At 39.3% G+C, this 16,488-nt stretch overlaps 1 protein-coding gene across 1 annotated transcript in view; it reads left to right on the top strand.

The window, feature by feature from the left end:
* iqgap2 (IQ motif containing GTPase activating protein 2) overlaps positions 1 to 16,488 on the top strand; it is a 64,314-nt gene that overhangs the window by 8,531 nt on the left and 39,295 nt on the right. Inside the window, exons 2-3 of the mRNA XM_073860220.1 lie at positions 531 to 633; positions 15,770 to 15,923. Of these exons, the coding sequence (XP_073716321.1) occupies positions 531 to 633; positions 15,770 to 15,923 (257 nt within the window). The remainder of the gene's footprint in view (positions 1 to 530; positions 634 to 15,769; positions 15,924 to 16,488) is intronic.

Here is a 16,488-nt window from a genome sequence, read left to right as displayed (position 1 = left end):
TGCAATCTGCTTACAAATACCTTTGTCATTTAAAAGAAGCTAAACAGTGAGTAAAAGTTGGACAAACTGCATCTTACTGCCTTATTCATTCTACAGATGGATATCCAGTGCTGGTCATGGGCCTTGATGAATGTATTATTCATTAGTGTGGACATGGAATGGAAAGTGGTGATTATTTGAAGGGATAATTTCTAGCCTGTGGCTATGTTCATAATGTGATCGCTAATCTGTAAGGTGCAATACTATAGCCTGCTTGTATAGATGCAAATACTGCATGTCAATATTCATTGGCTCTTTCTTGATACACAAAGCAGATTAGTCTCTCTAAGTGAGTTCCCAATTCGCCAGTCATCAACATGACGTCGAAGAGACCGTCTGGTTGCGTTATTGGATGTGGTACAGTTAGCTGATTAACCTGCATCGAAAAATGCAACACTCAGCATTTTTACGCATATTACTACCACTATGGAAAAACTGTATTCTGTATAGTGGGTAATGTATTCTTCAACTGTTACTTTCTTTTCCTACAGCCATTGTGGATGATGAGAGGATGTCGGCAGAAGAAATGGACGAGAGGAGGAGACAGAATATCGCCTACGAATACCTTTGTCATTTAGAAGAAGCCAAACAATGAGTAAAAGTTGGACAAACTGCATCTTACTGCCTTATTCATTCTACAGATGGATATTCAGTGTTGGTCATGTGCCTTGATGAATTTGTTATTCATCAGTATGGACATGGAATGGAAAGTGGTGATTATTTGACAGGATCATTTCTAGCATGTGGCTATACTCATAATGTGATTATCTGTATGGTATAATACTGTAGCCTCCTAGTGATCAGTCAATATTATTTTAGGCAGAACCAGCACAAAGCTACATTAGGTTTGCATTTGATGAAAAACTGAAATGAATACTGAATAAAACTGTGCTGCAGACAGTATTTTCTCTTTTCACATGGTGATGATGCTTGTGTGTAGCTCTGTTTCTAGTTGGATAACAGTGTTAAACTGTATATTACAAATATAAAAATAAACAGGGTTATAACATTTGAAAAGGATGTGAAAGGGTTTTATGGACAAAGTAGGAAGGGACATTTTGTTATAATTGCTGCTATGCCCCGGCCTATTTTAATTCTGTATTGTATGTTTGCTTTGATTGGTTTTATAACAGTTCTGTCACCATTGTGACTTCACACAGCAAACCGGACCATGGATCAGTACTGTGCTGTAGATTTACTACAGTGTTTGGACTCAAACCTGCATTCCCACGGATTTATTATGTCAAGATTCATGATCATGTGCACTGAGAGCATGCATCAGCTCTGACACTCTTTAGCTAATATAGTTTAAAACATCACTAACGTTTTCTTAGCACATTTTGTCTTTGCCCATATAACCTTAAAGGACAAGTTCGGTTTTTGACACTTAAAGCCCTGTTTTCAGATTGTTTATGATGAAATAGATCGGTTTTGACTGAATTTCGACATATGCTGCTGCCCCGCATATGTCGGGTGTTCTATCACCTCCCACCTCTACAATGGGTGTATAGGTGCACTGGAACAATCCTTCCTAAAATGCATTAAACTTTCGTTTACAAAGACGTGAAACTCATCGAGTGGTCAGGGTTGTTCACTGATATGCTCACACAAAAATCGCTGCAAAATACACTTTCCAACAGGTTTTATGGTAGTTTTTGACCAACTCCATTGACTTGTATTAGATGTGCTGTGAGGTACGGTATTACCCCCCGCCGGGAACATTGTTTGTATTCTTGCCATTGGCAAAGGCGGATTATTGCCACCAACTGGGCTGGAGTGTCTATTATTCAAGCTCTCAACGGAAGAATATACGGGTGTGAGGGGTTTGGAAAAATAGGTCCACAAGTTTACAACGAATATTAAAACATCTGTTGGAAAGCATCTTTTGCAGCGATTTTTGTGAGAGCATATCAGTGAACACCCCTGACCACTCGGTGAGTTTCACGTCTTTGTAAACGAATGTTTAAACATTTTAGAAAGGATTGTTCCAGTGCACCTATACACCCATTGTAGAGGTGGGAGGTGAAACAACAAACACCCGAAAATTCTCGGGGCAGCTGCATATGTCGAAATTTCAGTCAAAACCGTTCTGTTTCATCGTGGGCGGTCTGAAAGCAGGGCTTTAAGTGTGAAATAACGAACTTGTCCTTTAAACCAGTTACATCTTCCAGATTGCGACGTTTAGGGATACAGTCAATTCTTATAAAAAATGTATTATACATTTACAATTTATTTCATTCTCAGCATATTATGTCCCTGGCCAAATTTCCAGTTGTCAAAGCTGGGATTCATTTTGCCATCAAGACACAGAGAGCAGTTAAATGCATCAGCAGTCATTTGTGTCATTGGAAACTTGACCCACATCTGATGGAAGCAGAAAAGAATGTGAGGGAGTATTACAGCATGCATTGTTCTGAGATGAGTTGAGACCTTCAGTGCTTTGGTTTTACACTTCTCAACATTATAAAATATGGCCATTTTTTTTGATGACAACAAAAGTTACATTTTCACATTATGTATTTAATCAGTTGTTATACATTCTGGATTTCCTGGCAGAGTTGTTGCAAAGCCTTTGTTCTTGCAATCCCGTAGTCCTCCTGGATCATAATTGGGATGCTGGCTACAAATCTGTGATTTGTCATTCTCGCGTTCCACTTCACAAGTCAGTGGTTTAGATGGCTCCACAGTATTTACACTTTTAAGGGAAATCAACATACAGATGGTGGGATAGGAGAAAGTATTTTAACATTGAAAAAATAAAAAAAAATTAGAAAAGCAACATGTTTGTTTTTTGATTTATCTCATAAATTTCAAAATGTCAAAAAGTGCAGTCATAGACAGCTTTGTTAAAACTAGTGGTGTAATGTATCGCAGTTGATCCGGCTTGGAAATTTTAACACTAAAGTAGAGCCCGACCGATAAAGGATTTTGAAGGCCTACCGATACAAATGTTTGTTGGTTTTGAAATCCGATATTCTGATATATCGGCCGATTTTCTTTCTTTCAGAAACGCGCAACAAAACATTAACAGATTTCCCTAACATTAGTTATTTGTAGTTATTTATGACTTTTAACTAAAATAATATGATAATGCTTTTCAAAAAGAAACTTGTTTCTTTTATTGTCACAACAGAACAGAGGAACATCAAAATATTAAAGTTCTGATAAATAAAATGTATAAAAATACAAACTTAAAGGAACAGTATGTAGGATTGTGGCCAAAACTGATATTGCAATCACAAAACTTGTGGCTAAAACTGGTATTGCAATCACACAACTGGTGGCCAATACAAAATGACAACATAAACATCAGTTGGGGGCTGCAACTCCACTTTTAAAATGACAATATCCTTGGCAGACCACTGTTGTCAGTGATATAAGTATTTGAAATTACAATGATTTCCTCAATTACTAGTGACATATTAGGGCCACTTTATGATTAATTGATATACATTTCTCACATACTGTTCCTTTAAAGGTGCAGTGTGTAAATTTTAGTGGCATCTAGTGGTGAGGTTGCGAATTGCAACCAACGGCTCAGTCCACTGCTCAACTCTTGCTTTTGAAACACATAGAGAAGCTACAGTAGCCGCCACCGGAAAAACATGTTATCGACGGAGACAACTTAGTAAAAAAGTTTGTCCGTTAAGGGCTTCTGTAGAAACATGGCGGCACAAAATGGCGGCTTCCATGTAAGGGGACCCCTCTGTGTGTGTAGATAAAAACATCTCATTCTAAGGTAATAAACACATAACAGTTCATTATGCAAGGCTTTATACACCCCTGATAATATAGTTTTATAAATTATTTTGCATTTCTGTCAAGAGATCCTTCTAAAAAATACACGCTGCACCTTTAAGATATGAAACGAAAAGGCCTTTGAACACAAACACAAAAACAACAACATCCAAATCAAAGTTACCAGTTTGATTACAAGACTTGATTCATGAATATAACTTTGAAAAGGACTGGAGACAAATTCTGTTAAGTTCTGATAAATAACAACAGCAAAATATAAATTGCTATTCACTTGACTCAGGCAGTTGCTAGACGCCTAAATTTGGACCCCACCAGCAGCTACTGGTTCAGAGCGCTCTGTCAAAAACTCCAACAGTGAGGAAATCTAATGAAGGCTGTTTTGTCAGTTTTTTTTTCAAATATTCATTTATCGCAGGGCTTGACATTAACTTTTTGAGCAACTTGTCCTTTGGACAAGTAAATTTGTGTTTCACTTGTCCATGCACAAAAGTCACTTGTCCGGGTAAAGATTTATAATATAATGTATTTTTTGTGTTTTGCTAATCAGTAGCGGAGCAAGGGATTTTCAGTGGTGGCCAGGCAGGGGCCAGCAGTTACTCTGGTGGCACATAAAATCTCTATCATCCATCCTTAAAATACTTTTAAGTATTATAGGTGTGTTAATAAGAATAATGTATAACATACAATTGCTACAATACTTAAATTTTAATTAAAATGAATTGAGATTAACATAAAATTTATAGTCATAATTCAACGTCATGTTTTTTTAAACTATTTAATCAAATAAAACTTTTGAAATTTACTTTGAAACCAGGATTTATATCTCCCATTGCTGAAAATACTATAGAGACCAGAAAATTATGTGAATTTAGGCCACTGAAATGTATTTAACTAAGATTCATTTGGCTGCTTCTAGTTACTCTTTCTGAAGAATGATGCTATATCTGCTGCCTTTCTCTTCATTTTCCCACATTTCAATGATTGTAGAAAAGTGTCACCTTTAATAAATGGACTAATCCGATCACCCCTGTTGTTAAGTGCGAAATGGACTGTTCCAAAACGTACCGCTAGAGAGTCTGCGCAGTGTCGGAGAATAGAGCAGGTGAATGATAACGGGAAAGGAGATCGGCTGAATAGTGTAAATAGTTATAGTTTAAATAAGCAGGATTGATTCAAATCAAAGGAGGTTTTGTGGACTGTGCGTGCATTATACTAAACACACATCTATGCACATTTAATAAAGTCAACGATTTGAATACTTTGAGTGAGACATACTTGTTCTAACCGGACAAACTGTAGCCTTTAACCAAACCCGGACTAGCAATTAAAGAAAAATAATAGAAGATTTTTCAATGATTGTCTGACATAAAAACACTAAAGCAAAACATTACCATGTTGTAAAACTTATTAGAATAAATGTATCTAGATTATCTGTTATAAATATATAAAATCAATCTTAAACCTAGCATTTACGCTGTAATGTTCGTGTGGGATTTTTAATGTACAGTGACGAACTCTGTCAGATTCAAATCGCTGTCGCGCTGCACGCACACACACACATGTTCGGCGATCAGGTTTAATGCGCGCACAGCTTGTTTAGTAACAATAACAGTACATGTAAATGTGTGTGTCGGTGTGCGCACTCTCTGTTCAATATTCCGTTCGGTGTTTGCGCTGCGCGTTCTGCTCTGTCGTTAACGGCACATAACGTGAAGCAACGTTGATTGAAATTTAACTTGTCCAGTCGGACAACTAATTTTCTCTTACACTTGTCCTACAAAAAATCCACTTGTCCCGGACAAGCGGACAAGCCTTAATGTCGAGCCCTGTATAATCGGTCATTATGAATTCCGATACCGATAGTTTGGAAAATGCCTAATATCGCCCATTATTATCGGCCTGCCGATATATTGGTCGGGCTCTACACTCAAGTGATTTTAAACTATTTAACTGCAAAAAGGCGCTTAAGTGAGCACTGCAGAAGGCCATGGGTTTGAACCCAGGGAACACACATGCATATGAATAATGTATAGCTTATAATGCAATGTAAGTCGCTTTGGATAAAAGCATCTGCCAAATGCATAAATGTGTGTGTGTGTATATATATATATATATATATGTATGTATGTATGTATATATGTAACCTAATTATTATAGGTCTCATGCACTTCACTCAAACAGTGCTAAATAGCACTAAAATTGGTTCATGGGAACTATTTTAAGTGTGTAGCTATCTGATGCTATAGTGGTGGTATATAACCCCCGGATGGTCTTCATAGGTGCTTTATAGATGCTGTATATCACTAAAAATGGTTGCCCTATGATTGCGAGCTTTTAGTGCTATTTATTTAGCACCATTTTTTTTTATTTTAGATTGTATTTATGTCCTTATACATACACCGCAGTACTGTGACTAGGAGACTTTGTACTTGCTGATTTAAGCAAACAGAGCATGTTTTGTGTTAGATAGGGGGGATCAAGTTGTGAAACTTTTTCCATCTCTAATTTTGTCCCTGTGTGATATCTTAAACTTCTGTTGTTAGATGTCAAAAGGTTTCCTTGCAAGGTTTCGTCTACCATAAATCTAAGGGTGTTTTGCCTAAGATTTTAATTGGGCCAGAAGTGGTCATTGTTTCAATGTTTCCTTTACTGTGCTCCAGTAACATATTTTCCATCCTCATCTTTCCAGGTAGTGAAGTTGCTGCCTGCGTGCTTTAAATGCCAAGTCTGGAATAGGGCTGCATGATTAATCAAAAAAGAAACTCAATTCATACATTAATGGGATCTTATTTCTAAATAACGTTGATTCACTTGCAGTATTTTCCTGTATTTAGATGCTGCATTCACGTGTTCATGTATTTACAATCCAATATGCTATATTAGCCAAACTTGCTCACCCTCATACAGTGTAAAACCAAACCCTATTTAAAGCTGCCGCCGGCAACTCTAGAGGATTGAGCAGTTTCCAAATGTTTACAATTTCATGTCCCTCCCCCACTACCACCGAGCAACCTCCCCTTGAGCTCGTTCTCATCAGCGCAGGTGCACCAGTATATTGTGAACGCATACTTGGCAAGAATACTTAGATTACTTACATAACATTCTAAAGCACAATCAAAGCACGATTACCTGTCGAGAAGAAATGTGGCAAGCTTTGCATCCAGCTTGAACCCTTTAAGATCTCGAAAATGCATCCACCTTTCAAATGCTGGTCTGATATTGATCCTTCTAGTTTTATTACGGTCACGGTCGCGTTCTATCTTTGTTTCCTTCTTTTCATTGGTTGTTTTCCTAGCTCTGGTGGTTAACCGAGGAATCGGAAGTTTGTTAGTGAAAGTTCTCTTCGCCATTACGCTGCGTACAATCCAACACGCTTGTGAACTTCAGGCGGATGCACGTGATATTGTAACACGCGTAAGTGAGAGGGGGGATCTGTGGCGCGTCCAGGTACTGTGATTGACAGGCAGATTTTACACAGCCCTGCGCTGATTGGACCAAATGAACCGGCCTGCGCTGATTGGACCAAATGAACCGGGAGCGGTGGATTTTGGTAAAACAAATAACAGGCTCTAGGTGGAGCTAGAAGCGCGGGGTTTTTTTCTTAAACAGTCTAATTTATGTTGTTCTATCGGAGCATAGTGTTGGTTTCAGTGAATATGATAAAAAAATGATCAAAATAGTTGCCGACCGCAGCTTTAATTACCAATCAGATCTGATTGTTGCTCTCCTCTCTCTTCCTCATTTGTGGCGTTCTGCTGTCACGCGCATGAAGCGGCAGACCTAAACACAGTCGGTTTAGGCCAATTCCACAGTTTAGGGCTCACTATGTGAGACATTAGCCTGCAAAAATCAATCTTCATGGAGAAATCCATTGTTTTCAGGTTAACATCCTAACATCCTAGGTTAAAACCTGGGGTACAGTTGTGTGAAAGGCAGGATAAATCAGGCAATGGTAAGCTAGTAAACTTTGATCAAAGTTGAGTTGATGTATGTATGATATGCTGCGTTCCAGGCAGGTTTTTGAGCCTGTAAATTACGACTTCAAACCACGACTCACGACTTTGTGGCGTTCCAGGCAAGTCACGCCAAACTACCTAAGTGCAAGGAATTTACGTCATCTTAACATGTCCATGCGGCGATATACTTTCACGACATACTTATTGTACATTGATCTGGTACGAGTTTACGGGTGGGAAGTCACGGGTTTGACTGCCGTTCCAGTGCACTTTCACAGGTAGAAGGTTGGAAAAACACGGGTTACAGGTTGCCTGGAACGCAGCATAACACTGGGCGCGGAGGCACGGAGATTGCTGTTTACAATATGATTTTTATGATGAATGACACATGACTAAGGCTGTTTTCACATATGTTGGTGCGCACCGTGGTGCGGCCTCGGAGCGCACCAAAATACATTGTATCATTTTTCAGTTAGTGCGGTCCGTGTTCACATATACATATTTTTTACTTTACTTGAAATGCCGCACCGTACACCATGTGACAACGGTCAGCGCTGTCATTGGTCTCTGACAGCTCTTACCGTCTCATGACCACCCCCACGTTTCCACGACAACCAGCCTGACAGAGAGAGCGCAGCTATCAAGATGTGGAGATAAACGATGCACGTCTTTGTGAAGTTTCTTTGCTTTAACGCGAAATTGCGTAGCAGTTCTATTAAAACCTTTCTCACGGAGCCGTTTGCTAAAAAGCCTGTAATGTCACTATTTGTGTGTGGAGGACAGCTATGCATTTATAAAATCATCAGCTCAAACGTCAAGGAGACAGCGAATCTCTCTGCAACGGACCAGATTGGCTTGTTTGTTGTTAACCCACAATATAACACCCGGCTCACGTCACAACGGAAGCCCAGTGGCTCAAACATGTGGAGAACTTCCTGTATTTGGTTCGGTCCGTGGTCCGGCAGTGTTCACACCACAGGTGGGTCGCCCCAGAGTTCGGCAACAACCGCTCCGAGACCACCTGTTTAGAGCGGTCTCGGAGCGGCCGTTTAGTGCGCACCCGAGTGCGGCTGTTGTGTTCACACTGACCCAAACGCACCGTACTCGGAGCGACACGTCATTTGGGCCGACCTAAACAGTGTATATGTGAAAACACCCTAAATGTTTAGGCTCATTCGAACCTAAGTTAAAAGTGTACCCGTTAAATATTTTTACTGCAGTAAAAAAGTTTATTTTGATCATGGTGCTTACGATCGCTGGATATTCTGAAATTACTTTTCAGTTATTTGCGATGTTACCAAGTTGAACGTCTTCACGTATTGACATTATTTGCGAAGGATTCATACAGTCATACTTCTGCAATTCTTTGATCGATTGTGTTTTAGAAGTAATGTATGCTCAAACTCTAATGACAGCAATGTGATCGCTGATTCGCTGGTAGAGAGAGAGAGACAGAGAAAAAGAGAGACCGCCGCTCTGTAGAAATTATCAATGTTATTTGAAGTCGGCTCTTAAAGGACAGAATACCCAAGTAAGCTATTACGTTATTATTATACACATTTTTTTAGGCCGTTCTTGCAACCCGGTGGCAATTTGTCCACTACCCGGTACTGGGTCGCGACCCGGTGGTTGAGGACCTCTGCTCTACCTGCCATCAAACTGAGCTTTGATGTGAAAAATCGGTCAAAATGTATACAACCACCATGAATGCTCTCTCAAGATAAATACGACGCCGCTTTCGGCCTGAAACCACTAGCAATGATCCAACTAGCAAACTCTTTTATCCTTTCTCACCACAATGATCCTATTTAATGTTTACTTAGCCAAAGTTTACCATGTTCGTAACATTTTAACGTTCGTAAACTTTTGGACAGAAACCACAAACCACTGTCGAAATCCGTGAAATCCTGTCAACTCCTCCTCCCACGCAGTGTGACGATGCAACAATATTGGTTCTGAAAAAAGGCAAGAAAATACTTTTTTTCAGTCAAAGGCTGCAGCCTCTGGAGGTCACATATGCAGACTGCATACGTTATCAAGCCTGATTTATTTCAGCTAACTGAGCATTACATTTGCAAGTCGTAAACCTATTACATCCATTTGCGATTAACTAAGAATAATAGTCAACTTTACATTTGTTAATATTCTGAAATAAGACCGTCTTTATGACATATGCAGCCTTCAAATGCGACCTCCGGAGGCTGCAGCCTTCGCATTGAGAAACAGCCTCTGTAACATCGTTTACTGTACGTTCACACCGCCACAGACTTGAGCTTCCAAAGAAGCTCAGGCCCCCCGGTCAAGGACGCTTCTCAATAAGTATGAGGAAGCTTGTTGACGCCTTGGCTGCTCTGAAGTCTGTTTTATTGGAAGTAATGTTTTGGTAGGAAAGTTTACATCGTATGTTTCTCTGGAATCAGCCAGCGAAGAACATCTAGGAACATCAATCAATTGGTTGCTGGCGTTTTACACTGCCGCAGACTTGAGCTTCCAAAGTTACCGAAAGTCATTCATTTACAATGGAAGCTGGTCAAATCCATCGGCGTTGCGTTTTGGGTGTCTTGAGCGACCAGAGCGTCAATCCGAAAGTTGAAAGAAGCTCAACTTTATGGTAATGAGCTATGACGCTGTTTAGCAGCAAGCATCGGCAAAACGCCAGCAACCAAATGGAATATAGCCTAGACGTTCTTCGCTGGCTGATTCCAGAGAAACATTTATTTTTATTATCTAAGACACTTTATTTTAACTGAACGTCCTGTGTAGCACATTTTTTATTGGAGTGAAATAAATGTTTTTGTTTAAAAAAGAGAGAATCGTGTGAGGGAATTGTGATCTCCTTTTCCTATGGAGAAAAACCGTGATTCACATTTTAGCCAGAATCGTGCAGCCCTAGTCTGGAAAATGGGAACCAGTTCTGTTTTATGAAAAAAAAACAATGTGACTTCAGTGTGAATGCCATAATTCTGTTCACTTCACCGAGTATATGCAACGTCTCTTTAGGGCAACTCAAGTTTACTTGGCAGGCATCTTGGCAGCATTAAGTTTCTATGTAGGCAATAAGTTTAGCTTATTACTACTTAAATGGAGAAAGATTTGAATATCCAAATCTATTGGCCAAGATTACATTTCAATGACATATTTCAAACCAGCAATAAAATCTTCCAACAATGGTATCATTTATTTTGCTCCTAAAAGTCAGATTGCACTGAAAATAAGCAAACCTCAGGCTGGTTCAGGTAATGTGTACAGTACATCTGTTCCAAAATAAATAAACAGACCATGCCCTTTATCACAAATATGATTGGCTGTTTTTACTGAAAGGTGAAACTTGCACTCTTTCTTACAGCCATCATGTTGAGAGAGTTGTCTGTCTCACCCCCTTACTATATATCATCACTAGTATGTATTCTCCCTTATAATAAGCTATGCTCTCAGCTGCTCTATCACCCACCAAGTAAACAGCACACAGACCAGGTGTATAGTGAAGGTAAAACAAGATTTTTTTATTTTGTAGCCTGTCAACAAGATACATGCAGTCAGATAAGTAGGTGAAAAGACAAAAAAGAGGCAAATGACCATTCTATTCATCTGACAGTAAACACATTTTTCTAAACCAAATGGCTGTTTTTGGCAATTTTATTTTTTTTATTCCCCAGCTGAACTAATATTATCCCACAGTGTTTTCTTGTTATTGCCGTATAGGACTATTCATTGAACAATTCACCTTAAGACCTATAAAGCCGTTTTTTTGTATGCACAGTATGTAAATCTCTTTATTCCAGCTCTGTTTGAAATCCTGTAGCCTAACAATCACAGGAAAGAGTCGCCTTGGGGCTGTAAACAGATCTCTTTTAGACGGTGTAACAGACCTCTGTATTGTTGGCAGATGCAGTGGGGACAGTGAGAGGTGTGCACAGGGGCTGGAGTCTTTGGCTCTTCTGCTCAATTTCAGGGTATTTCTGCAATGGTATCAGTAACTGAAATCTTGTGTTTTTGCATACAGTTAGTGTTAGTCATGATATAGTACTAAATGGTTATCAGTGTTAGATAAGTTAGTGACATGTGAACAAAAATGACACCATTCATTTGATTTTGCTATGCCACACAATTTATAACAGCACATGCTCAGTTTTACGAGCTGGTACTAGCGGGAGGTGGGAGGCTGTGGAATTGCTGACACATCTGGGCAGAATGTTTGTCTTGCTATTGTCATTTCATCTGTGTTGTCTTTAATTAAATCAACCTAAAGAGCTGGATGGACATTCGAGGAATGTAGACTTTTGGCCCATGTAAAGAAAGCATCAGATATCACAAATGTCATCATGCAGCCAACCAAGAGAGCATTATATACTCCCACATCTCCACCTTGCTTTTAACAAATTACTATAGGCTTACTGTTTATCTACTGAGCATCTCATCTGACCCTAAAAATGTATGAATTCGATCAACTATGCTTTTGGGCTAAGAATAAACTTTAAGCTACACAACCCAAGAGTCACTCTGCAAATGATTAACTAAAGCTTGCAAACAACAGCATAGTAGTGCCATTTTTACTTGACTGCCTTCAGCATAGTTTAACTTTGTTCAGTGTAGATTAATGTTTCTTTCCTACCCAAACATATTAGTTCCCAAACTGAGAACGTATCTCTCAAATTGGGCCTTTATCCCATATAAACATCATTAAACATAGATTCGTTCTCTGATTTTGGGATAATTGTTAGAGATATCGCCATGTTTGTTAGGGGGTTTTCACACCTGCCTTGTTTAGTTCGATTGAATCGTACCAGAGTTCGATTGCTCAGTTGGTGCAGTTCGTTTGGGCAGGTGAGAATGCAGCAATCGAACTCTGGTGCGCACCAAAAGCGGACCAAACAAGCGGACAGAGACCAGTTTGCAGAGGTGGTCTCGGTACGCTTTCAAACGAACTCTAGAGCAGTTTGTTTGTGGTGAGAACACGATTCGAGATCAAACCGACCTAACTCCAAAAGTACTGCGCATTTTGGACTAAACCAGCTGCCGTTGTCAGCTGGGCAGTGCATTATCGGATGAGGAAGTGTTTGTTGACAGTTTCTGTTAGCAATATTAGCACAATGACAGATCGCGGTCATACCTGGAGTTGTGAAGAGGTGCGGGCGGAGCCTTAGAATTGTGGTGTCTTTGCCATTTGCTGTATAGAAACTTTGTATAACAACCACGTGGATGCAAATTGCAATAAGTGTATAACTTTTAAAACATGCCACAGGTTAACCTTTCAGCTGGTTGTTGACTAACAACCAATACAGAGTGAAATTTCACCCAGATGTTCCAGTTATAGATTTTTTCAGGCTGTCACAGATACACTGTGATGTGATACAAAGTTTGTTTTTTATTCAGAAACAAGACACTGCAACAAATTACTTGCTTATTTGCTTTTAGCTTTAGTAAACCTTGAGGGGATATTATACTAACATAGTTTATTTAGAGATTAAATTTAATTATTTTGCAGGCTTCTGTGTTTAGAACTAGTGGGATGGGGGTGACTGTAGTAACCTTGACTAACTGTTCATGGTGGAAAAGCCAATATTTACCAAATGGTTTAAAGCGTGGTTGTCCTTTCAATCTTTGGCTGCATGCTGTAATGGCTTAAACTGGGAGACAGTCCAAGGTCACTTTTTTCAGAGTTTGGATGCTCAGTCTCTGAAGGTAATTGCTGTATCTTTAATCTTCCTTCTGCGGCACTGTGCCATTATCTAATCAGTGTTGTCATTATGTCATTTTCTTGCACCTCCAGAGTTATTAGTCACATAACAATGTGCCACAGCTATGGTGTATGGCTTAGTTATAGTATGACATTTAGGTAGTTTTTACAAACAAACCTTATAAAAAAAACAATACTGTGAAATAGTGTGCATCTTGAGACAAAACAATGGTACTGATGTATGTTAAGATATGTCAGTGAAAGGTGTTTTGAAATTAAGCCAGCTCAAACATGCATTTTAGTCAGGGACTAGGATAAACCTCTCCGTAGGAGCTTTTGCTGAATTAGCGCTGTTATGGGCAACAGGTGATGCCACAGAAACATTTTCCATAATGCGGTGGGTTTTTTCTGCATGGTCGTTGATATCATGAGTTTGCTTTCAGGGAATGCACATACTGTAGTGGTAAAATATTTACTTTAACTGCATTGTAAGTCGCTTTTTCAATAAGTGAGTCTGCCAAATATAAATTTGTTGTGAATTGGACATTGGAAAAATAGAGGGTAAGAGAACATTTAAAAATTTCTCAAGTTATAATTAAACCTGCATTTTGATTGGTAATGGCAGTCATATGTAATTGTATGATGACATATGCAACCCGAAGCTTGCACAAATTGCATAAGTGGTAGTTTTTGGAGGAGGACAGGTTCCATTTTTGGAGTTCTAGAGTTTAGTGAGGAAATGAGAGATATGCACAGGTTGTGGTCCTGTGTTTCACACATTTTTTTGGGGAACTGAGATTTTTCTAATTTTCTGAAATTATTAATAATACATAAGCAATGTATCTCAGGGTGAGCTGTTCTGTTCTGTTTAAGATTCTGTGAAACCTTTTATTAAAGGTGCCAAAGAATGCATTGAAATAAAATGTTAAATTGTTCTTTGATATTTACATAGAAGGTATGTAACTTTATTAAAGGCGCTCTAAAGGGGACCGCACCCCGGCCGCGCAGCTCAGCGCCGCGCAGCGTCGAGTCGCGTCTAGGACAACTCGGAGGTATCGTAGAAATGGAAGTGCACATTAAATAGCGCAAGCTTAGTCAGATAGTGTCTACTTTAAAATGCAAAATATACGTTAGCAGCCAATGTTAATTGTTGATAATTTGGGAGAAATATGATGTTATTTAATGTTAAACAATGTGAGTGGCGCTGTGTGGCGCGACAGGGATTTGAGCAACTTCCTGAGTTAGAGCTGGGCGGCGCGGACAGGCGCCACCTGGCGGCGCCGGTGTGCGTATACTCATAGAAAACAATGTGTTCGTTTTTTTTTGAACAACGCGGCGCTGAGTGGCGCGGCCGGTGTGCGATCCCCTTAATCCCCTTCCGTGCTTTCATGAACGCCCCTAACCCCCACCCCCAAATCCTTCTTGTCGTTTATTGGCTGGAACACTTTGTTTTGTTTCATGGTGCTAGGTTTGGCCACTTTGTTGTTATTGCAGTTTGTGGAGCCTGGGCTGTCTACAGAGATCGCCTTTTTTACAGTTTAATCAGCGGACAGGCAGCTAGCAGATAGTGAGATGATGTTTGCTGTATGTAACAAAAAATGTTTTATGGTCTAAAACGCATGAATTCGCTTAGAGCACCTTTAAGTGCAAATATTATCCAGAAACGTTTTATCGTCCATTTAAACGTCCATTTACAACCCTAGGATTTGTCCTTTGAATTAAATGGTCTATTTTTGGAAAGGCCATGAATAATAATATTGAGCTCTGCTCTGAGGCTCATGCCAGTAGCTCACATCAGTAAACAGCCCTTATACGTTTGAGCCTATATCAGATGAAAATAAAGATTTTGAGGAACAACTAATTGTTTGGAGATTGTTAATGGCCATTTCTGAGTGGTACATTTTTTTTTCAGTATTGACCTCCAAAATGTAACTGTAACTTCAATAGTAAAACTTCAGCCTAAACGCTAACATATAGCATTAATTAGCATATAGTGCTAACTCAGCAGTCACAACTTTGTTTATAGCATTTTAACAACTTTGTAATTAATTTAATTTGTAATTTAATGTTGGGGTGTACATCTCGACTTTAACATCACAGTGTGTTTTATGTTGACATTGGCCTGTTATTCTGTCTTTTGCATGTATGAGGTTTACATTAGAAGGAGGAAACAATAATGTTTGAGACTCACACTATTTATTTACCACGAACAGAACTCTCATTTTTTATCTATGTCTAGTTAAATACAGTTTTTTTATTCTATGGCACCTTTAATACAAAGACCTCCAGAACCAGTGAACAGTGAGCAGCTGAAACTTTGACATTTTGATTTCAGATGGATGGAGGCTTGTCTGGAGGATCAACTGCCCCCTACCACAGAGCTAGAGAACAGTTTGCGGAATGGTGTCTACCTTGGCAAACTGGCCACTTTCTTTGCTCCCCAGTTGGTGTCGGAGAAGAAGATTTACGACAGGGACCAATCCCGTTATAAGGTACTGATTTACTGGTTAGGGTGACCATACGTGCCATTCTTCCCGGACGCGTCCTGGCAAGGATTTCGGGTGCGTCTTCCTTTAGTCATATTTGTCGACCGCATACGTCATCAAGGTTCTCAAATTTCAGTTAAAAACATAAGACATACAATCATAGTTTTATTCTTACCTTAAAATGTAATGGTTGCTTTTCTAAAATAGAACCTGAATAATAAACCTCAATGACGTATGAGGTCAACAAATACGACTTCCGGAAGATGCACTCGAAATCCTGGCCAGGACGCGTCTGGGAAGAATGGCACGTATGGTCACCCTATTACTGGTAGAAAATTATTTACTCACAATCCTTCTGTTCTACAATTGTGTAATGCATTACATACAAAACATACAAATACTTTACAGTATGTCACAGTTTAGTGTCAGGATGTGACTTCATACATCAAATACATTCTCACATTCTAAAAATGCCTTTCTCACGAAACAAGAAGTACCTTATGGGTTTCATTTGCTCATTTACCTTACATGCTAATGTTTTTGTTGCATATATTGCAAGGATAATCCGTTT

Source organism: Misgurnus anguillicaudatus, chromosome 22, assembly GCF_027580225.2.
Source record: "Misgurnus anguillicaudatus chromosome 22, ASM2758022v2, whole genome shotgun sequence".
NCBI classification, from domain to species: Eukaryota; Metazoa; Chordata; class Actinopteri; order Cypriniformes; family Cobitidae; genus Misgurnus; species Misgurnus anguillicaudatus.
This window is presented reverse-complemented; position numbering and strand designations above follow the sequence as displayed.